The sequence below is a fragment of the Haemorhous mexicanus genome, unplaced genomic scaffold, assembly GCF_027477595.1.
Source record: "Haemorhous mexicanus isolate bHaeMex1 unplaced genomic scaffold, bHaeMex1.pri scaffold_147_ctg1, whole genome shotgun sequence".
NCBI lineage: Eukaryota > Metazoa > Chordata > Aves > Passeriformes > Fringillidae > Haemorhous > Haemorhous mexicanus.
In genome coordinates, this window is record NW_026775998.1 from 26,131 (window position 1) to 47,764 (window position 21,634).

The following is a 21,634-nucleotide window of genomic DNA, read 5'->3' on the forward strand; positions in this document are numbered from 1 at the left end:
GGGTGGTGGTGGCACCAGAAGTCGGCCTTGGGTGGAGGTGACATCAAAAATGTCACCAAAGTTCAGCCTTGGGTGGTGGTGGCACCAGAAGTCAGCCTTGGGTGGAGGTGACATCAAAAATGTCACCAAAGTTCAGCTTTGGGTGGTGGTGGCACCAAAAATGTCACCAAAGTTCAGCCTGGGGTGGTGGTGACATCAAAGATTCATTTTGGGTGGAGGTGGCATCAAGGAGAGTCCCAAAATTCATCCTTGGGAGGTGACATCAAAAATGTCACCAAAGTTCAGCCTTGGGTGGAGGTGACATTGATGATGTCACCATGGGTGGGTGGAGGTGACATTGATGATGTCACCATCCTTGGTGGAGATGACATTGATGACGTCACCGAGGTGACATTGATGACATCACTATGGGTGGGTGGAGGTGACATTGACGATGTCACCATCCATGGGTGGAGTTGACATTGATGACGTCACCAAGGTGACATTGATGACATCACTATGGGTGGGTGGAGGTGACATTGATGGCATCACCGAGGTGACATTGATGACATCACCATGGGTGGGCGGAGGTGACATTGATGACATCACCGAGGTGACACGGATGACGTCACCCCCCGTGGGCGGAGGTGCCGCCAGGGTGGATGGACGGACGGACACCTGTCCCCAACGCTGTCCCCGTGTCCCCTCCAGGGCCACGTGGTGTTCGACGCCAGCGGCTCCCGCATGGCCTGGACCCTGATTGAGCAGCTCCAAGGTGAGGGGACAGCAGGTGACAACGGCAGGTGGCACGCGGGGACCTCCAGGTGACACTGAGGGACCTCCAGGTGACACTGAGGGACCTCCAGGTGACACTCAGGGACCTCCTGAGGGACCTCAGGTGACATTGAGGGACATTGGGTGGCACTGAGGGACCTCAGGTGACACTCAAGGACCTCCTGAGGGACCTCCAGGTGACATTGAGGGACCTCTTGAGGGACCTTCAGGTGACACTCAGGGACCTTCAGATCGCCTGTGCTGGTGTCACCTGTCCATTGTCACCTGTCCCGGCGTCACCTGTGCACTGGGTGTCAGCTGTCCCACCTGTCCATTGTCACCTGTGCATTATCACCTGTCCCACCTGTCCTGGTGTCACCTGTCCATTGTCACCTGTCCCACCTGTCCTGGTGTCACCTGTACCACCTGTCCCACCTGTTCTGGTGTCACCTGTCCATTGTCACCTGTCCCATCTGTCCATTGTCACCTGTCCTGGTGTCACCTGTCCATTGTCATCTGTCCCACCTGTCCTGGTGTCACCTGTCCATTGTCACCTGTCCCACCTGTCCATTGTCACCTGTCCTGGTGTCATCTGTCCTGGTGTCTCCTGTCCATTGTCACCTGTCCCACCTGTCCCACCTGTCCAGTGTCACCTGTGCACTGGGAGTCACCTGTCCCACCTGTCCATTGTCACCTGTCCCACCTGTCCATTGTCACCTGTCCTGGTGTCATCTGTCCTGGTGTCTCCTGTCCATTGTCACCTGTCCCACCTGTCCCACCTGTCCAGTGTCACCTGTGCACTGGGAGTCACCTGTCCCACCTGTCCATTGTCACCTGTCCATTGTCACCTGTCCCACCTGTCCATTGTCACCTGTCCCACCTGTCCCACCTGTCCAGTGTCACCTGTGCACTGGGAGTCACCTGTCCCACCTGTCCATTGTCTCCTGTCCATTGTCACCTGTCCCACCTGTCTGGGTGTCACCTGTCCCACCTGTCCCACCTGTCTGGGTGTCACCTGTCCCACCTGTCCCACCTGTCCTGGTGTCACCTGTCCCACGTGTCCCACGTGTCCCACCTGTCCATTGTCACCTGTCCCACCTGTCCATTGTCACCTGTCCCACCTGTCCCACCTGTCTGGGTGTCACCTGTCCCATGTGTCCCACGTGTCACCTGTGCAGATGGGGAGTACCAGAAGATCGGTTACTACGACAGCACCAAGGACAACCTGAGCTGGTACAACAACGACAAATGGATCGGTGAGAAACGGGGCAAAACCAGGGGAATTTGGGCAAAAGCGGAAATGGGGGAACGGCGACATCTGGGGGGAACTGGGGGAAATTTGGGGGAAAAATTGGGAGAAAATAGGGAAAAAATGGGGAAAGTTTGGGGAAAATTTGGGGAAAATTTGGGGAAAATGGCAGAAAAATTGGGAGGAAATTGGGAGAAAATTGGGGGGAAATTTGGGGAAAATTTGGGGGAAATTTGGGGAAAATTGGGGGAAAATTGGGGGAAAATTGGGTGAAAGTTTGGGGAAAATTTGGGGGAAATTTGGGGAAAATTGGGGAAAATTGGGGGAAAGTTTGGGGAAAATTCGGGGAAAATTTGGGGAGAATGGGGAAAATTTGGGGAAAAACTGGGGGGGAAATTGGGGAAAATTTAGGGAAAAAATGGGGGGGAAATTGGGGAAAATTGGGGGGAAATTGAGGAAAAAATGGGGGGAAGTTGGGAAAACATTTGGGGAAAAATTTGGGGAAAATTGGGAGAAAATTGGGGGGAAATTGGGGGAAAGTTTGGGGAAAATTTGGGGGAAATTTGGGGGAAATTGGGGGAAAATGGGGAAAATTGGGGAAAATTGGGGAAAAACTGGGGGGAAATTGGGGAAAACTTTGGGGGGAAATTGGGGAAAATTTGGGGGAAAACTGGGGAAAATTTGGGGAAAAATTGGGGGAAATTTGGGGGAAATTTGGGGAAAATTTAGGGAAAAAATGGAGGGGAAATTGGGGGAAATTTGGGGGAAAATGGGGGGAAATTTGGGGAAAAATTTGGGGAAAAATTGGGAGAAAATTGGGGGAAAGTGTGGGGAAATTTGGGGAAAAATTGGGGGAAAATGGCAGAAAAATTGGGGGAAAATTGGGGAAATTTTGGGGAAAATTGGGGGAAAAATTGGGGAAAATTTGGGGGAAATGGGGGAAAATTGGGGGAAAATTTGGGGAAAAACTTGGGGGAAATGGGGAAAAATGGGGAAAATGGGGGAAAAATTGGGGAAAATTTGGGGAAAATTGGGGGAAAATAGGGAAAAAATGGGGAAAAATTGGGGAAAATTTGGGGAAAATTTGGGGAAAATTGGGGGAAAATGGTGAGAAAAATTGGGGGAAATTTGGGGAAAATTTAGGGAAATTTGGGGAAATGGGGGGAAAATTTGGGAAAAAATTGGGGAAATTTGGGGGGAAATTGGGGAAAATTTGGGGGAAAAAATGGGGAAAATTTTGGGGGAAAAATTGGGGAAATTTGGGGGAAAATGGTGAGAAAAACTGGGGGAAATTTGGGGAAAATGGGGGGAAATTTGGGGAAAAATTGGGGGAAAATTGGGAAAAAATTGGGGGGAAATTGGGGAGAAATTGAGTGAAAATTGGGGAAAAACTGACAAAAATGGGCAAAAAATTTTCGGAAAAATTAAGGAAAAATGGGGGGAAATGTGAAAAAAAAGTAGAAAAATTTGGGAAAAACCAGGAAAAAAACGAACCAAAAAAAGGAAAAATGCAGAAAATCGTGGGAAATCTCTCCGGGTGTTCCCAAATTTCCAATTTTTGGGTTTTTTTCCCCCAAATTTGTCCCCAGGGGGGTCCCCCCCGGCCGATTACACCAAGGTGATCACAACCTTCCGCTTCCTGTCGCAAAAATTGTTCATTTCCGTCGCGGTGTTGGCGTCACTCGGAATCGTCCTGGCCGTCGTTTGTTTGGCCTTCAACATCTACAACGGGCACGTCAGGTGGGGCAATTCCCAAAAAATCCCCAAATTCCCAAAATTCCTAAAAATTTCCCAGAATTTTGGGGGGTTTTGGGGGTCGGGAGGGAAAAAAATGGGATTTTTTAAAGGGTTTTTTGGGGGGAAATTGGGAGTTTTGGGGGGTTTGAGTGGAAAAAATTTGAATTTTGGGGGAAAAATCAGGAAAAATTCTGGGAAAAATTCAGGGAAAATTGGGAAAAAATGATGAAGAATTGGGGAAAATGGGGAGGAAATGGGAAAAAATGATGAAAAATTGTGGAAAAGTGGAAAAAATCAGGGGAAATTCAGGGGAAAATGGGGGAAAATTGTGGGAAAATGGAGGAAAAAAATTGGGGAAAAACAAGGAAAAAATGGGGGGGAAATTTGGGGGAAATTCTGGGAGAAATGGAAGGGAAATTTGGGGGAAAATCAGGAAAAATTCAGGGAAAAATCAGGAAAAATGGGAAAAATTCTGGGAAAATCGGGAAAAAATGGGGAAAATCAGGAAAAATTCTGGGGGAAAATCAGGAAAAAATCTGGGAAAAACAAGGGAAAATTCTGGGAAAATTCTGGGGAAAATTCTCGGGAAAAATCAGGAAAATTCTGGGAAAATTCTGGGAAAAATCAGGAAAAATTGGGGAAAATTCTGGGAAAAATAAGGGAAAATTCTGTGAAAATTCTGGGAAAAATTGGGGAGAATTCTGGGAAAAATAAGGAAAAATTCTGGGAAAATTCTAGGAAAAATCAGGAAAGATTCTGGGAAAAATAAGGAAAAATTCTGGGAAAATTCTGGGGAAAATCAGGAAAAATCAGAGAAAAATCAGAAAAAATCTGGGAAAAACAAGGAAAAATTCTGGGAAAATTCTGGGAAAAATAAGGAAAAATCAGGAAAAATTCTGGGGGAAAAATCAGGAAACGGGAAAAATTCTGGGAAAATTCTGGGGAAAATCAGGAAAAATGGGAAAAATCAGGAAAAATTCTGGGAAAAATCAGGAAAAATGAAAAAAAAAAGATGAAAAATTGTGGAAAAACTGGAAAAAATCCGGGAAAATTTGGAAAAAAGAGAGAAAAAGGGGGAAAAAAGCCGCGCTCTCCTTGTCCGGGTGTTGCTGTTTCCGGTTCCGGTTGTGGCCCGGGGGTGACTCCCGGCTGTTGCAGGTACATCCAGAACTCGCAGCCCTACCTGAACAACATGACGGCCGTCGGTTGTACCCTGGCGCTCGCCGCCGTCTTCCCGCTGGGCCTCGACGGATACCACATCGGGCCGGGGCTGTTCCCCTTCGTCTGCCAGGTGGGGACAGGCGGAGAGACAGGCGGAGAGCGGGAAAGGGGGCGGGAACAGGCGGAGGAACGGGAAAAATGGGGGGAACAGGCGGAGGAACAGGGAAATGGGGAGGGAACAGGTGGAGGAACAGGGAAAATGGGGAGGGAACAGGCGGAGGAACAGGGAAATGGGGTGGGAACAGGCAGAGGAACAGGGAAATGGGGAGGGAACAGGCGGAGGAACAGGGAAATGGGGAGGGAACAGGCGGAGGAACAGATGGAAATGGGGGACAAATGGGGAGGGAACAGGCCGAGGAATAAGTGGAGGAACAGGCGGAAATGTAGGGAAAATGGGGTAGGAACAGGCGGAGAAACAGGCGGAGAGGGGGGAAAATTAGATGGGAACAGGCGGAGGAACAGACGGAGACACCAGCAGGGATGGGAAGGAACAGTCGGGAACAATCGGAATGGGAAGGAACAGTCAGGAACAATCGGAACGGGAAGGAACAGTCAGGAACAATCGGAATGGGAAGGAACAGTCGGGAACAATTGGAATGGGAAGGAACAGTCGGGAACAATCAGAATGGGAAGGGAAGGAACAGTCAGGAACAATCGGAATGGGAAGGAACAGTCGGGAACAATTGGAATGGGAAGGAACAGTCAAGAACAATCGGAACGGGAAGGAACAGTCGGGAACAATTGGAATGGGAAGGAACACTCGGGGACAATCGGAACGGGAAGGAACAGTCGGGAACAACCAGAGAGGCCCAAACCAGAACAGCCAGAGCAGGGACAGCCAGCGCCGCCGTTCCCGGGCGGATTTCCGACTGTGGCGGCCGTGTCCGACTGTTGTTGGCAGGCGCGGCTGTGGCTGTTGGGGCTGGGCTTCAGCCTGGCCTACGGCAGCATGTTCACCAAGATCTGGTGGGTGCACACCGTCTTCACCAAGAAGGACGACAAGAAGGACAAGCGGAAGGCGAGGCAACAGGCGGACGGGGTGGGGCGGGGGGCGGGGCATGGGGGGTGGTGGTGGTGGGGTTTGGGATCTGGGGGTTGTTTTTGGGGATCCGGGGGTTGTTTTTGGGATCTGGGGGTTGTTTTTGGGATCTGGGGGTTGTTTTTGGGATCCGGGGGTTCCCTCGGGGTTTGGGTGTTCTTTTGGGGTTTGGGGGTTTGGGATCCGGGTGTTGTTTATGGGATCCAGGTGTTCCCTTGGGATCCAGGTGTTCCTTTGGGGTTTGGGTGTTGGGATCCGGGTGTTCTTTTTGGGATCCAGGTGTTCCTTTGGGATCTGGGTGTTCCTTTGGGATCCGGGTGTTCCCTCAGGGTTTGGGGGTTGGGATCCGGGGGTTGTTTTTGGGATCCGGGGGTTGTTTTTGGGATCCGGGTGTTCCCTCGGGGTTTGGGTGTTCTTTTGGGGTCCGGGTGTTTGGGATCTGGGTGTTGTTTATGGGATCCAGGTGTTCCCTTGGGATCCAGGTGTTCCTTTGGGGTTTGGGTGTTGGGATCCGGGTGTTCCCTTGGGATCCGGGTGTTCCTTTGGGATCTGGGTGTTCTTTTTGGGATCCAGGTGTTCCTTTAGGGTATGGGTTTTGGGATCCAGGTGTTCCTTTGGGGTTTGGGTGTTGGGATCCGGGTGTTCTCTTGGGATCCGGGTGTTCCTTTGGGATCCAGGTGTTCCCTTGGGGTTTGGGTGTTGGGATCCGGGTGTTCCTTTGGGATCCGGGTGTTCCTTTGGGATCCGGGTGTTCCCTCAGGGTTTGGGTGTTGGGATCCGGGTGTTCCTTTGGGATCCGGGTGTTCCTTTGGGATCTGGGTGTTCCTTTGGGATCCGGGTGACATTCCCGGAATTCCCAGTGGGTGACATTCCCGGAATTCCCGGTGGGTGACATTCCCGGAATTCCCGGTGGGTGACATTCCCAGAATTCCCGGTGGGTGACGGTGACATTCCCGGTGGGTGACATTCCCGGAATTCCCGGTGGGTGACCCCGGAATTCCCGGTGGGTGACCCCGGAATTCCCGGTGGGTGACATTCCCTGAATTCCCGGTGGGTGACCCCGGAATTCCCAGTGGGTGACCCCGGAATTCCCAGTGGGTGACCCCGGAATTCCCGGTGGGTGATGGTGACATTCCCAGTGGGTGACCCCGGAATTCCCGGTGGGTGACCCCGAAATTCCCTGTGGGTGACCCCGGAATTCCCGGTGGGTGACCCCGGAATTCCTGGTGGGTGACATTCCCGGAATTCCCAGTGGGTGACATTCCCGGAATTCCCAGTGGGTGACATTCCCGGAATTCCCGGTGGGTGACCCTGGAATTCCCGGTGGGTGACCCCGGAATTCCCGGTGGGTGACGGTGACACTCCCAGTCGGGTGACGGTGACACTCCAGTGGGTGATGGTGACATTCCTGGTGGGTGACCACGGAATTCCCGGTGGGTGACCCCGGAATTCCCAGTGGGTGATGGTGACATTCCTGGTGGGTGACCCCGGAATTCCCGGTGGGTGACATTCCCGGAATTCCCAGTGGGTGACATTCCTGGAATTCCCGGTGGGTGACGGTGACACTCCCAGTCGGGTGATGGTGACATTCCCGGTGGGTGACATTCCCGGAATTCCCAGTGGGTGACCCCGGAATTCCCAGTGGGTGACATTCCCGGAATTCCCGGTGGGTGACCCTGGAATTCCCGGTGGGTGACGGTGACATTCCCGGTGGGTGACATTCCCGGAATTCCCGGTGGGTGACATTCCCGGAATTCCCGGTGGGTGACGGTGACATTCCCGGTGGGTGACCCCGGAATTCCCGGTGGGTGACATTCCCGGAATTCCCGGTGGGTGACATTCCCGGAATTCCCAGTGGGTGACCCCGGAATTCCCGGTGGGTGACGGTGACATTCCCGGTGGGTGACCCCGGAATTCCCGGTGGGTGACGGTGACATTCCCGGTGGGTGACATTCCCGGAATTCCCGGTGGGTGACATTCCCTGAATTCCCGGTGGGTGACGGTGACATTCCCGGTGGGTGACATTCCCGGAATTCCCGGTGGGTGACATTCCCGGAATTCCCGGTGGTGACGGTGACATTCCCGGTGGGTGACATTCCCGGAATTCCCGGTGGGTGACATTCCCGGAATTCCCGGTGGGTGACGGTGACATTCCCGGTGGGTGACCCCGGAATTCCCGGTGGGTGACATTCCCGGAATTCCCGGTGGGTGACATTCCCGGAATTCCCGGTGGGTGACGGTGACATTCCCGGTGGGTGACATTCCCGGAATTCCCGGTGGGTGACATTCCCGGAATTCCCAGTGGGTGACATTCCTGGAATTCCCGGTGGGTGACCCCGGAATTCCCGGTGGGTGACCCCGGAATTCCCGGTGGGTGATGGTGACATTCCCGGTGGGTGACCCCGGAATTCCCGGTGGGTGACATTCCCGGAATTCCCAGTGGGTGACCCCGGAATTCCCGGTGGGTGACATTCCCGGAATTCCCGGTGGGTGACATTCCCGGAATTCCCAGTGGGTGACATTCCCGGAATTCCCGGTGGGTGACATTCCCGGAATTCCCGGTGGGTGACATTCCCGGAATTCCCGGTGGGTGACCCCGGAATTCCCGGTGGGTGACATTCCCGGAATTCCCGGTGGGTGACCCTGGAATTCTCAGTGGGTGACATTCCCAGAATTCCCGGTGGGTGACGGTGACACTCCCAGTCGGGTGACGGTGACACTCCAGTGGGTGATGGTGACATTCCTGGTGGGTGACCCCGGAATTCCCGGTGGGTGACATTCCCGGAATTCCCAGTGGGTGACCCCAGAATTCCCGGTGGGTGACGGTGACACTCCCGGTGGGTGACATTCCCGGAATTCCTGGTGGGTGACCCCGGAATTCCCGGTGGGTGATGGTGACATTCCCAGTGGGTGACCCCGGAATTCCCGGTGGGTGACCCCGGAATTCCCGGTGGGTGACCCCGGAATTCCCAGTGGGTGACATTCCCAGAATTCCCGGTGAGTGACATTCCCGGAATTCCCGGTGGGTGACATTCCCGAAATTCCCAGTGGGTGACATTCCCGGAATTCCCAGTGGGTGACCCTGGAATTCCCGGTGGGTGACATTCCCGGAATTCCCGGTGGGTGACCCTGGAATTCCCGGTGGGTGACCCCGGAATTCCCGGTGGGTGACGGTGACACTCCCGGTGGGTGACCCCGGAATTCCCGGTGGGTGACCCCGGAATTCCCAGTGGGTGACATTCCCTGAATTCCCGGTGGGTGACCCCGGAATTTCCGGTGGGTGACCCCGGAATTCCCAGTGGGTGACATTCCCGGTGGGTGACATTCCCGGAATTCCCAGTGGGTGACATTCCCAGAATTCCCCGTGGGTGACATTCCCGGAATTCCCGGTGGGTGACATTCCCGGAATTCCCAGTGGGTGACCCCGGAATTCCCGGTGGGTGACATTCCCGGAATTCCCAGTGGGTGACCCCAGAATTCCTGGTGGGTGACGGTGACATTCCTGGTGGGTGACATTCCCGGAATTCCCGGTGGGTGACGGTGACATTCCCGGTGGGTGACCCTGGAATTCCCAGTGGGTGACCCTGGAATTCCCGGTGGGTGACATTCCCGGAATTCCCGGTGGGTGACATTCCCGGAATTCCCGGTGGGTGACCCTGGAATTCCCGGTGGGTGACATTCCCGGAATTCCCGGTGGGTGACGGTGACATTCCCGGTGGGTGACATTCCCGGAATTCCCGGTGGGTGACATTCCCGGCGTTGGGTCCCGGCAGAGCCTGGAGCCCTGGAAGCTCTACGCCACCGTGGGGGGCCTGGTGGCCTTCGACGTCGTCACCCTGAGCGTGTGGCAGATCGTGGACCCCCTGCACCGCACCATCGAGGTCCGGGGGGCTCCTGGGGGGCTCTGGAACGTTCTCCGGGTGTTTGGGGGGGGCTCCTGGGGGGTTCTGGAAGGTTCTCCGGGTGTTTGAGGGGGTTCTGGAAGGTTCTCCGGGTGTTTGAGGGCTGCTCGAGGTGTTTGGGAGGGTTCTGGAAGGTTCTCTGGGTGTTTGGGGGGGTTCTGGAACGTTCTCTGGGCGTTTGGGGGGTTCTGGAAGGTTCTCCGGGTGTTTGGGGGGGGGGCTCTGGAACGTTCTCCGGGTGTTGGGGGGGTTCTGGAAGGTTCTCCGGGTGTTTGGGGGGGTTCTGGGAGGGTTCTGGAACGTTCTCGGGGTGTTTGGGGGGTTCTGGAAGGTTCTCTGGGTGTTTGGGGGGGCTCTGGAACGTTCTCCGGGTGTTGGGGGGGTTCTGGAAGGTTCTCCGGGTGTTTGGGGGGGTTCTGGAAAGTTCTCCGGGTGTTTGGGGGGGTTCTGGAAGGTTCTCTGGGTGTTTGGGGGGGCTCCTGGGGGGCTCTGGAAGGGTCTCCGGGTGTTGGGGGGGGCTCCTGGGGGGTTCTCCAGGCGTTGGGGGGGTTCTGGGAGGGTTCTGGAAGGTTCTCCGGGTGTTTGGGAGGGTTCTGGAACGTTCTCCGGGTGTTTGGGGGGGTTCTGGAAGGTTCTCTGGGTGTTTGGGGGGTTCTGGGAGGGTTCTGGAAGGTTCTCTGGGTGTTTGGGGGGCTCCTGGGGGGTTCTGGAAGGTTCTCCGGGTGTTTGGGGGGTTCTGGAACGTTCTCCGGGTGTTTGGGGGGTTCTGGAAGGTTCTCTGGGTGTTTGGGGGGGTTCTGGAAGGTTCTCCGGGTGTTTGGGGGGGTTCTGGAAGGTTCTCTGGGTGTTTGGGGGGCTCTGGAAGGTTCTCTGGGTGTTTGGGGGGCTCTGGAAGGTTCTCCAGGTGTTGGGGGGGCTCCTGGGGGGTTCTGGAAGGTTCTCTGGGTGTTTGGGGGGGTTCTGGAAGGTTCTCCGCGTGTTGGGGGGGCTCCTGGGGGGCTCTGGAAGGGTCTCCGGGTGTTGGGGGGGGCTCCTGGGGGGTTCTCCAGGCGTTGGGGGGATTCTGGGAGGGTTCTGGAAGGTTCTCCGGGTGTTTGGGAGGGTTCTGGAACGTTCTCCGGGTGTTTGGGGGGGTTCTGGAAGGTTCTCTGGGTGTTCGAGGGGGGTTCTGGGAGGGTTCTGGAAGGTTCTCTGGGTGTTTGGGGGGCTCCTGGGGGGTTCTGGAACATTCTCCAGGTGTTTGGGGGGGTTCTGGAAGGTTCTCCAGGTGTTTGGGAGGGTTCTGTAAAGTTCTCCGGGTGTAGGGGGGGTTCTGGAAGTTTCTCTGGGTGTTTGGGGGGCTCCTGGGGGTTCTGGAAAGTTCTCCGGGTGTTTGGGGGGGTTCTGGAATGTTCTCCAGGTGTTTGAGTGGGGTTCTGGAAGGTTCTCCGGGTGTTTGGGAGGGTTCTGGAAGGTTCTCCGGGTGTTTGGGAGGGTTCTGGAAGGTTCTCTGGGTGTTGGGGGGGTTCAGGAAGGTTCTCCGGGTGTTTGGGGGGGCTCCTGGGGGGCTCTGGAAGGTTCTCTGGGTGTTGGGGGGTTCAGGAAGGTTCTCCGGGTGTTTGGGGGGGGCTCCTGGGGGGCTCTGGAACGTTCTCTGGGTGTTTGGGGGGGTTCAGGAAGGTTCTCCAGGTGTTTGAGGGGGTTCTGGAAGGTTCTCCGGGTGTTTGGGAGGGTTCTGGAACGTTCTCTGGGTGTTTGAGGGGGTTCTGGGGGTTCTGGAAGGTTCTCCAGGTGTTTGAGGGGGGTTCTGGAAGGTTCTCCGGGTGTTGGGGGGGCTCTGGAAGGTTCTCCAGGTGTTTGGGGGGGTTCTGGAAGGTTCTCCAGGTGTTGGGGGGGCTCCTGGGGGGTTCTGGAAGGTTCTCCGGGTGTTTGGGGGGTTCTGGAAAGTTCTCCGGGTTTTTGGGGGCTCCTTGAGGTGTTTGAGGGGGTTCTGGAAGGTTCTCCAGGTGTTTGGGGGGGCTCTGGAAGGTTCTCCAGGTGTTTGGGGGGGTTCTGGAAGGTTCTCCAGGTGTTGGGGGCTTCTGGAAGGTTCTCTGGGTGTTTGAGGGTCTTCTGGAAGGTTCTCCAGGTGTTTGGGGGCTCCTTGAGGTGTTTGGGGGGGGTTCTAGAAGGTTCTTTGGGTGTTTGGGGGGTTTTGGGAGGGTTCTGGAAGGTTCTCTGGGTGTTTTGGGGTTCCTCGATGTGTTTGGGGGGGTTCTAGAAGGTTCTCTGGGTGTTTGGGGGGTTCTGGAAGGTTCTCCAGGTGTTTGAGGGCTCCTTGAGGTGTTTGGGGGGGGTTCTGGAAGGTTCTCTGGGTGTTTGGGGGGGTTCTGGAAGGTTCTCCGGGTGTTTGAGGGGGTTCTGGAAGGTTCTCCAGGTGTTTGGGGGTTCCTCGAGGTGTTTGAAGAGGTTCTGGAAGGTTTTCTGTGTGTTTGGGGGGTTTTGGGAGGGTTCTGGAAGGTTCTCCAGGTGTTTGGGGGCTTCTGGAAGGTTCTTTGGGTGTTTGGGGGTGCCTCGAGGTGTTTGAAGGGGTTCTGGAAGGTTCTTTGGGTGTTTGGGAGGGGTTCTGGGAGGTTCTTCAGGTCTTTTAAGGGACTTCTAGAAAGTTCTCCGGGTGTTTGGGGGCTCCTCAAGGTGTTTGAGGGGGTTCTGGAAGGTTCTCTGGGTGTTTGGGGGGCTTCTGGAAGGTTCTCCAGGTGTTTGGGGGTTCCTTGAGGTGTTTGGGGGGTTCTGGAAGGTTCTCCAGGTGTTTGGGGAATGTTCTGGAAGGTTCTCCAGGTGTTTGGGGGTTCCTCAAGGTGTTTGAGGGGTTCTGGAAGGTTCTCAAGGTGTTTGAGGGGGTTCTGGAAGGTTCTCCAGGTGCCTGGGGGCTCCTTGAGGTGTTTGGGGGGTTCTGGAAGGTTCTCCAGGTGTTTGGAGGCTCCTCAAGGAGTTGGAAGACTCCTGGAAGCTTCTCCCCCACTCTCCCCACCCCAAATCCCCCCTAAACCCCCAAAATCCCCCAAAAACCCCCAAAATCCCCCAAAAACCCCCAAAACCCCCAAATTTCCCCCAAAACTGCCCCAGGAATTCACCAAGGAGGAGCCCAAGTCGGACATGGACGTGTCCATCCTGCCCCAGCTCGAGCACTGCAGCTCCACCAAGATGAACACCTGGCTCGGTATGGGGGGGGACCCCAAAATTCTGGGGGGGTTCAGGGCAATTTGGGGTTTTTTTGGGGGATTTTAGGTGGAATTTTGGGGATTTTTGGGCAAAATTTGGGGGATTTTAGGTGGAAATTTGAGGTTTTTAGGATTGGGATTTTGGGAGTTTCTGGTGGGATTTTGGGGGGGTCCTGGAGGAATTTTGGGGTTTTCAGGTGGAATTTTAGGGCAAATTTGGGGATTTTAGGACAAATTTGGGAAATTTTAGGTGGAAATTTGGGGATTTTAGGGGAAAATTTGGGGGATTTTAGGTGGAAATTTGGGGTTTTCCAGGTGGGATTTTGGGGATTTTCGGTGGATTTTTGGGGTTTTTTTGGGCAAATTTGGGGTTTTGAGAGGATTTTGGATTTCAGGTGGAATTTTGGGGGGTTTCGAGAAAATTTAGGAACTTTTAGGTGGAATTTTGGGGAAAATTTGGGGGATTTTAGGGCAAAATTTGGGGGTTGGGGTTTTTCAGGTGGGATTTTAGGGCAAATTTTGGGATTTTAGGACAAATTTGGGGGATTTCAGGTTGAATTTGAGCGGGTTCAGGTGGATTTTTGGGGGTTTAGGACAATTTTGGGGGTTTTGAGAGGATTTGGGGATTTTTAGGTGGAATTTTGAGCGTTTTTAGGTGGAAATTTGGGGATTTTAGGGCAAAATTTGGGGGATTTTTGGTGGAATTTTGGGGGTTTCAGGGCAAAATTTGAGGAATTTCAGGGACATTTTGGGGGGTCCTGTGGAAATTTGGGGGATTCCGGTGGAATTTGGGGAATTTCAGGTGAATTTTGGTGAATTTCAGTTGGAATCTGAGACATTCAAATGAAATTTGGTTTTATTTTCTCATTGAAATTTGATTTTTACGAATAAATGAAATTTAAAAAAATTAGATTAAAATGTTTTAACAATTTAAAATAATTTTTAAAAACTTAAAATAAAATTTTGGAATAATTTTAACATTTTTCTTGATTTTTTTTTCCCAGGGATTTTTTATGGATTTAAGGGTTTGCTGCTGCTCTTGGGAATTTTTTTGGCTTACGAGACCAAAAGCGTCTCCACGGAGAAAATCAACGACCACCGGGCCGTGGGCATGGCCATCTACAACGTGGCGGTAAATTCCAGAATGTTCTGGGGAAAAAATCCCCCAAAAATGGGGGAAAAATGGGGAAAAATCCCCAAAAACTCAAGGAAAAAATCCCCCAAAAATTCTCAAAAAATTCCCCCAAAAATTCTCAAAAAATCCCAAAAACTCAGGGAAAAAATCCCAAAATTCTCAAAAATTCCCCCAAAATTCTAAAAAAATTCACAAAAACTCAGGAAAAAAATCCCCAAAAATTAAAAAAAATTCCCCAAAAATTCTCAAAAAATCCCAAAAACTCAGGGAAAAAATCCCCCAAGAATTCTCAAAAAATTCCCCCAAAAATTCCAAAAAATCCCAAAAACTCAGGGGAAAAATTCCCAAAAAATTCTCAAAAAATTCCCCCTAAAATTCCAAAAAAAATCACAAAAACTCAGGAAAAAAATCCCCAAAAATTTAAAAAAATTCCCCAAAAAATTCTCAAAAAATCCCAAAAACTCAGGAAAAAATTCCCAAAAATTTTAAAAAATTCCCCCCAAAATTCTCAAAAAATCCCAAAAAACTCAGGAAAAAAATTCCCAAAAATTTTAAAAAATTCCCCCAAAAAGTCTCAAAAAATCCCAAAAACTCAGGGAAAAAATCACCCAAGAATTCTCAAAAAATTCCCCCCAAAATTCTCAAAAAATCCCAAAAACTCAGGAAAAAAATCCCCCAAGAATTCTCAAAAAATTCCCCCCAAAATTATCAAAAAATTCACAAAAACTCAGGGAAAAAACTCCCAAGAATTCTCAAAAAATTCCCCCAAAATTCTAAAAAAATTCACAAAAACTCAGGAAAAAAATTCCCAAAAATTTTTAAAAATTCCCCCAAAAATTCTCAAAAAATCCCAAAAACTCAGGAAAAAAATCCCCAAAAATTCCCCCAAAAATTCTCAAAAAATCCCAAAAACTCAGGAAAAAAATCCCCCAAGAATTCTCAAAAAATTCCCCCCAAAATTATCAAAAAATCCCAAAAACTCAGGGAAAAAATCACCCAAGAATTCTCAAAAAATTCCCCCCAAAAATTCCAAAAAAATCCCAAAAACTCAGGAAAAAAAATCCCCAAAAAATTCTCAAAAATTTTCCCCCAAAATTCTCAAAAAATCCCCAAAAATTCCCCCCAAAAATCCCCAAAAATTCCCCCCCAAAATTCACAAAAAAATCCCCCCAAAAATTCCCAAATAATCCCAAAAAAATTCTCAAAAAATCCCCAAAAATTCACTAAAAAATCCTCCAAAAATCCCCCAAAATTCCGAAAAAATTCACAAAAATCCAAAAAAAAATCCCCCCAAAACTCTCAAAAAATTCCCCAAAAAAATCACAAAAAATCCCCAAAATTCCCCCCAAGAGACCAGAAAAATCTTTTAATATTCTAAAAAATTCCTCAAAAAATTCTCCAAAAATTCCCCAAAAAATCCCAGAAAAATCCCCAAAAATTTTTAAAATCCCATAAAAATCCCATTAAAATTCCATTAAAAAATCCATAAAAATTCCATTAAAATTCCCAATAAAATTCCACAAAAAACCACAAAAATTGCATTAAAATTCCATAAAAATCCCATTTTAAAAATCCATAAAAATTCCAATAACATTCCAAATAAATCCCTGTCAAAATTCAAATATTCTCCAAAAAATGCCCAAAAAATTCCAAATAGCCTCCAAAGAAAGCCCAAAAATGAAGGAAATAACCCCCAAAAAATACTCAAAAAAACCTCCCAAAAATCTCAGAAAAATCCAAATAAATTCCCAAAACTATTTTTAAAAAAATCCATGCTACATTTACTAAAAATAATTTTAAAAAACCCTTTAAAAATCTCGGAAAATTTCAGAAAAATCTCAAAAAAAATCCCCCAGAAATTAAAAAAAATCTTAAAAATTTCTTTTAAAAATCCCTATAAAGAAGAAAAAAAAATTTTTAAAAAATCACCAAAAATCACTTTAAATAAATTTAAAAATCCCAAAAAATTCAAAATAATCCCCAAAAAATTCAAAATAATCTCCAAAAAAATTGAAAATAATACTAAAAAATGCCTAAAAATGAAGGAAAAAACCCCCTAAAAATGCCCCAAAAAATCCCAAAAAATTCCCAAAAATTCCCCAAACCCCCAAATTGTATAAAATAATAATTTTTTGTAGGTTCTGTGCCTGATCACGGCGCCGGTGACGCTGATCCTGAGCTCGCAGCAGGACGCCGCCTTCGCCTTCGCCTCCCTGGCCGTCGTCTTCTCCTCCTACATCACCCTGGTCGTGCTCTTCGTGCCCAAGGTGGGCAAAAAAAATGCCCCAAAAATGGGGAAAAAATGGGGGGAAATGGGATTTTTAAATGAAATTTTATTTGGGTTTTTTGGGGATTTTTAAAAGTAATTTTGGGGATTTTTTTGGGATTTTTTTGGGATTTTTTAATGATTTTTTTTGGATTTTTAGAAGATTTTTAAATGATTTTTGGGGAGTTTTTGAGGGATTTTAAAAGGTTTTTTGGGGGATTTTTTGGGATTTTTTTGGGATTTTTGGGGGGATTTTGGAATTTTTGGGGATTTTTTTGGGATATTTTTGGGGATTTTTTGGGATTTTTAAAGGATTTTTTGGGATTTTTAAATGATTTTTTAATGATTTTTGGGGATATTTTGGAGGGATTTTAAAAGGGATTTTTGGGGATTTTTTGGGATTTTTGGAATTTTTGGGGATATTTTGAGAATTTTTGGGGGATTTTTCAGGATTTTTTTCACCCTGGTCGTGCTCTTCGTGCCCAAGGTGGGCAAAAAAATGCCCCAAAAATGGGGAAAAAATGGGGGAAAATGGGATTTTTAAATGAAATTTTATTTGGGATTTTTTGGGATTTTTTTGGGATTTTTTGGGGGATTTTTGGGATTTTTGGGGATTTTTTGGGGATTTTTTTGGGATTTTTAAAGGATTTTTTGGGATTTTTAAATGATTTTTAAATGATTTTTGGGGATATTTTGGAGGGATTTTAAAAGGTTTTTTTGGGGGAATTTTTTGGATTTTTTGGGGATTTTTTGGGGGATTTTTGGGGATTTTTTTAAATTTTTTTGGGATTTTTTGGGGGATTTTTCAGGATTTTTTTCACCCTGGTCGTGCTCTTCGTGCCCAAGGTGGGCAAAAAAATGCCCCAAAAATGGGGAAAAAATGGGGGAAAAATGGGATTTTTAAATGAAATTTTATTTGGGGTTTTTGGGGATTTTTAAAAGTATTTTTGGGGATTTTTTGGGATTTTTAAAGGATTTTTTGGGGGATTTTTAAATGATTTTTAATGATTTTTGGGGATTTTTTGGAGGGATTTTAAAGGGTTTTTTGGGGAATTTTTTGGATTTTTTTGGGAATTTTTGGGGGGATTTTTGGGGATTTTTTGGGGATTTTTGAGAATTTTTGGGGGATTTTTCAGGATTTTTTTCACCCTGGTCGTGCTCTTAGTGGCCAAGGTGGGCAAAAAAATGCCCCAAAAATGGGGGAAAAAATGGGGGAAAATGGGATTTTTAAATTTAATTTTATTTGGGTTTTTTGGGGATTTTTTAAAAGTATTTTTGGGGATTTTTTTGGGATTTTTTTAGGATTTTTTGGGGATTTTTAAAAGATTTTTTAATGATTTTTGGGGATTTTTTGGAGGGATTTAAAAGGTTTTTTTTGGGGAATTTTTGGGATTTTTTTGGGATTTTTTGGGGGGATTTTTGGAATTTTTGGGGATTTTTAAAAATATTTTTGGGGATTTTTTTTGATTTTTAAAGGATTTTTGGGGGATTTTTAAATGATTTTTTAATGATTTTTGGGGATATTTTGGAGGGATTTTAAAAGGGATTTTTGGGGATTTTTTGGGATTTTTGGGGGGATTTTTGGAATTTTTGGGAATTTTTGGGGGATTTTTCAGGATTTTTTTCACCCTGGTCGTGCTCTTCGTGCCCAAGGTGGGCAAAAAAATGCCCCAAAAATGGGGAAAAAATGGGGGAAAATGGGATTTTTAAATTCAATTTATTTGGGTTTTTTTGGGGATTTTTAAAAGTATTTTTGGGGATTTTTTGGGGATTTTTTTTAGGATTTTTTGGGGATTTTAAAATGATTTTTTAATGATTTTTGGGGATATTTTGGAGGGATTTTAAAAGGTTTTTTTTGGGGAATTTTTAGGATTTTTTTGGATTTTTGGGGGGATTTTTGGAATTTTTGGGGATTTTTTGGGAATTTTTGGGGAATTTTTCAGGATTTTTTTCACCCTGGTCGTGCTCTTCGTGCCCAAGGTGGGCAAAAAAATGCCCCAAAAATGGGGAAAAATGGGGGGAAATGGGATTTTTAAATGAAATTTTATTTGGGTTTTTTGGGGATTTTTAAAAGTATTTTTGGGGATTTTTTGGGATTTTTTTTAGGATTTTTTAAGGATTTTTTTGGGATTTTTAGAAGATTTTTTAATGATTTTTGGGGATTTTTTGGAGGGATTTTAAAAGGTTTTTTTTGGGGAATTTTTGGGGATTTTTTTGGGATTTTTGGGGTGGATTTTTGGAATTTTTGGGGATTTTTTTGGGAATTTTTTTTGGATTTTTCAGGATTTTTTTCACCCTGGTCGTGCTCTTCGTGCCCAAGGTGGGCAAAAAAATGCCCCAAAAATGGGGAAAAAATGGGGGGAAATGGGATTTTTAAATTCAATTTTATTTGGGTTTTTTTAGGGGATTTTTAAAAGTATTTTTGGGGATTTTTTGGGGGTTTTTTTAGGATTTTTTAAGGATTTTTTGGGGATTTTTAAATGATTTTTTAACGATTTTTGGGGATTTTAACATGATTTTAAAAGGTTTTTTTTTTAATTTTTAGGATTTTTTGGGGGGGATTTTTAAAAGGTTTTTTTTGGATTTTGGGGATTTTTTTGGGATTTTTTTGGGACATTTTATTTAGAATTTTTTGTGGAGTTTTTTTGGGATATTTTGGAGAAGTTTTTGTGCAGTTTTTTTTATTTTTGGGGATTTTTTTTTTCACTTTTTGGAGGGATTTTTTGGGTTATTTTTCACTTTTTTGGGGGGAATTTTTGGTTTTTTTTTCACTTTTTTGGGGGGGATTTTTTGGGTTTTTTTTCACTTTTTGGAGGGATTTTTTGGGTTTTTTTTTCACTTTTTGGAGGGATTTTTTGGGTTTTTTTTCACTTTTTCGGGGGGATTTTTTGGGTTTTTTTCACTTTTTGGGGGGGATTTTTTGGGTTATTTTTCACTTTTTTGGGGGGGAATTTTTGGGTTTTTTTTCACTTTTTCGGGGGGGAATTTTTTGGGTTTTTTTTCACTTTTTGGAGGGATTTTTTGGGTTATTTTTCACTTTTTTGGGGGGAATTTTTTGGTTTTTTTTTCACTTTTTGGAGGGATTTTTTGGGTTTTTTTTCACTTTTTTTGGGGGGAATTTTATGGGTTTTTTTTCACTTTTTGGAGGGATTTTTTGGGTTATTTTTCACTTTTTCGGGGGAATTTTCTGGGTTATTTTTCACTTTTTGTAGGGATTTTTTGGGTTATTTTTCACTTTTTTGTGGGGGAATTTTTTGGGTTTTTTTTTCACTTTTTGGAGGGATTTTTTGGGTTTTTTTTCACTTTTTTGGGGGGAATTTTTGGTTTTTTTTTCACTTTTTCGGGGGGAATTTTTTGGGTTATTTTTCACTTTTTGGGGGGAATTTTTTGGGTTATTTTTCACTTTTTTGGGGGGAATTTTTGGGTTATTTTTCACTTTTTTGGGGGGAATTTTTGGTTTTTTTTTTCACTTTTTCGGGGGGAATTTTTGGGTTATTTTTCACTTTTTCGGGGGGAATTTTTTGGGTTATTTTTCACTTTTTTGGGGGGATTTTCTGGGTTATTTTTCACTTTATTGGGGGGGAATTTTTTGGTTTTTTTTTCACTTTTTGGGGGGAATTTTTTGGATTTTTTTTCACTTTTTGGAGGGATTTTTTGGGTTATTTTTCACTTTTTCGGGAGGAATTTTTGTTTTTTTAAATTTTTTCACACTTCTGGCTGGAATTGACGGAACGTTCCGGAACTCTGGGCTGCAGATGCGTCGCCTGATCACGCGGGGCGAGGGGATTGGGGAATTCTTGGGGAATTTTTGGGAAATTTTTTTGGACTTTTTGGAAGATTTTTGGGGAAGTTTTGGGGGAATATTTTGAGGATTTTTTGGGACATTTTTAGGGAAATTTTCGTGGATTTTTTTTTTCACTTTTTGGAGGGATTTTTTGGGTTATTTTTCACTTTTTTGGGGGGGAATTTTTTTGGGTTTTTTTTTCACTTTTTGGAGGGATTTTCTGGGTTATTTTTCACTTTTTTGGGAGGAATTTTTTGGTTTTTTTTTTTCACTTTTTGGAGGGATTTTTTGGGTTAATTTTCACCTTTTTGGGGGGGAATTTTTGGGTTTTTTTTCACTTTTTGGAGGGATTTTCTGGGTTATTTTTCACTTTTTTGGGGGGAATTTTTTTTTTTTTTTTAATTTTTCCACATTTTTGGGTGGAATTGATGGAATGTTCCGGAATGTTCCGGACTCTGGGCTGCAGATGCGTCGCCTGATCACGCGGGGCGAGCGGACTGGGGAATTCTTGGGGAATTTTTTTGGGACATTTTATTTAGAATATTTTGGGGATATTTTGGAGAAATTTTTGTGGATTTTTTTTAATTTTGGGGGACTTTTTTTTCACTTTTTGGGGGGATTGTTTGGAATTTTTTCCAATTTTTTCAGGGTTTTTTGGAGAATTTTCTGGATTTTTTCTGGGAATTGTTGGGAATGATTGGGAATTGATGGAATGTTCTGGAACGTTCTGGAACTCTGGCCTGCAGATGCGTCGCCTGATCACGCGGGGCGAGTGGCAGTCGGAGCAGCAGGACACGATGAAGACGGGATCCTCCACCAACAACAACGAGGAGGAGAAGTCGCGGCTGCTGGAGAAGGAGAACCGCGAGCTCGAGAAGATCATCGCCGAGGTGCGCGGAACCTTCCGGAACTCCCCGACCCAAACCCTCCTCCTGCACTTCTCCTCCTTTTCCTGCATTTTCCCCCTTTTTTTCTGTTTTTTTCCTGATTTTTTTCCCCATTGTTTCCCCATTTTCCTGGAATTTTTCCCCATTTTTTCTGGTTTTTTTTCAATTTTCCTGGTTTTTTCCTGTTTTTTCCCCCTTGTTCCTGATTTTTTCCCATTCTTTTTCCCTTTTCCAGGTGTTTTTCCTGGATTATTTCAATTTTTTTTTCCTTTTTCCTGATTTTTTCCCATTTTCCTGGAATTTTTTCCCCATTTTTTCTGGGTTTTTTTTCAATTTTCCTGTTTTTTTCATGTTTTTTTTCCCCTTTTCCTGATTTTTTCCCATTCTTTTCCCCATTTTCCTGGAATTTTTCCCCATTTTTTCTGGTTTTTTTCAATTTTCCTGATTTTTTCCTGTTTTTTTCCCCTTTTCCTGATTTTTTC

General features: G+C 46.8%; 1 protein-coding gene across 1 annotated transcript in view; it reads left to right on the forward strand.

Moving 5' to 3' along the window:
* LOC132322823 (gamma-aminobutyric acid type B receptor subunit 1-like) overlaps positions 1-21,634 on the forward strand; it is a 50,859-nt gene that overhangs the window by 22,451 nt on the left and 6,774 nt on the right. The window contains 10 exon segments of the mRNA XM_059837534.1: positions 691-754; positions 1,932-2,009; positions 3,592-3,742; positions 4,898-5,030; positions 5,862-5,978; positions 9,773-9,880; positions 12,986-13,079; positions 14,085-14,212; positions 16,354-16,482; positions 21,012-21,155. Coding sequence (XP_059693517.1) covers positions 691-754; positions 1,932-2,009; positions 3,592-3,742; positions 4,898-5,030; positions 5,862-5,978; positions 9,773-9,880; positions 12,986-13,079; positions 14,085-14,212; positions 16,354-16,482; positions 21,012-21,155 — 1,146 coding nt within the window.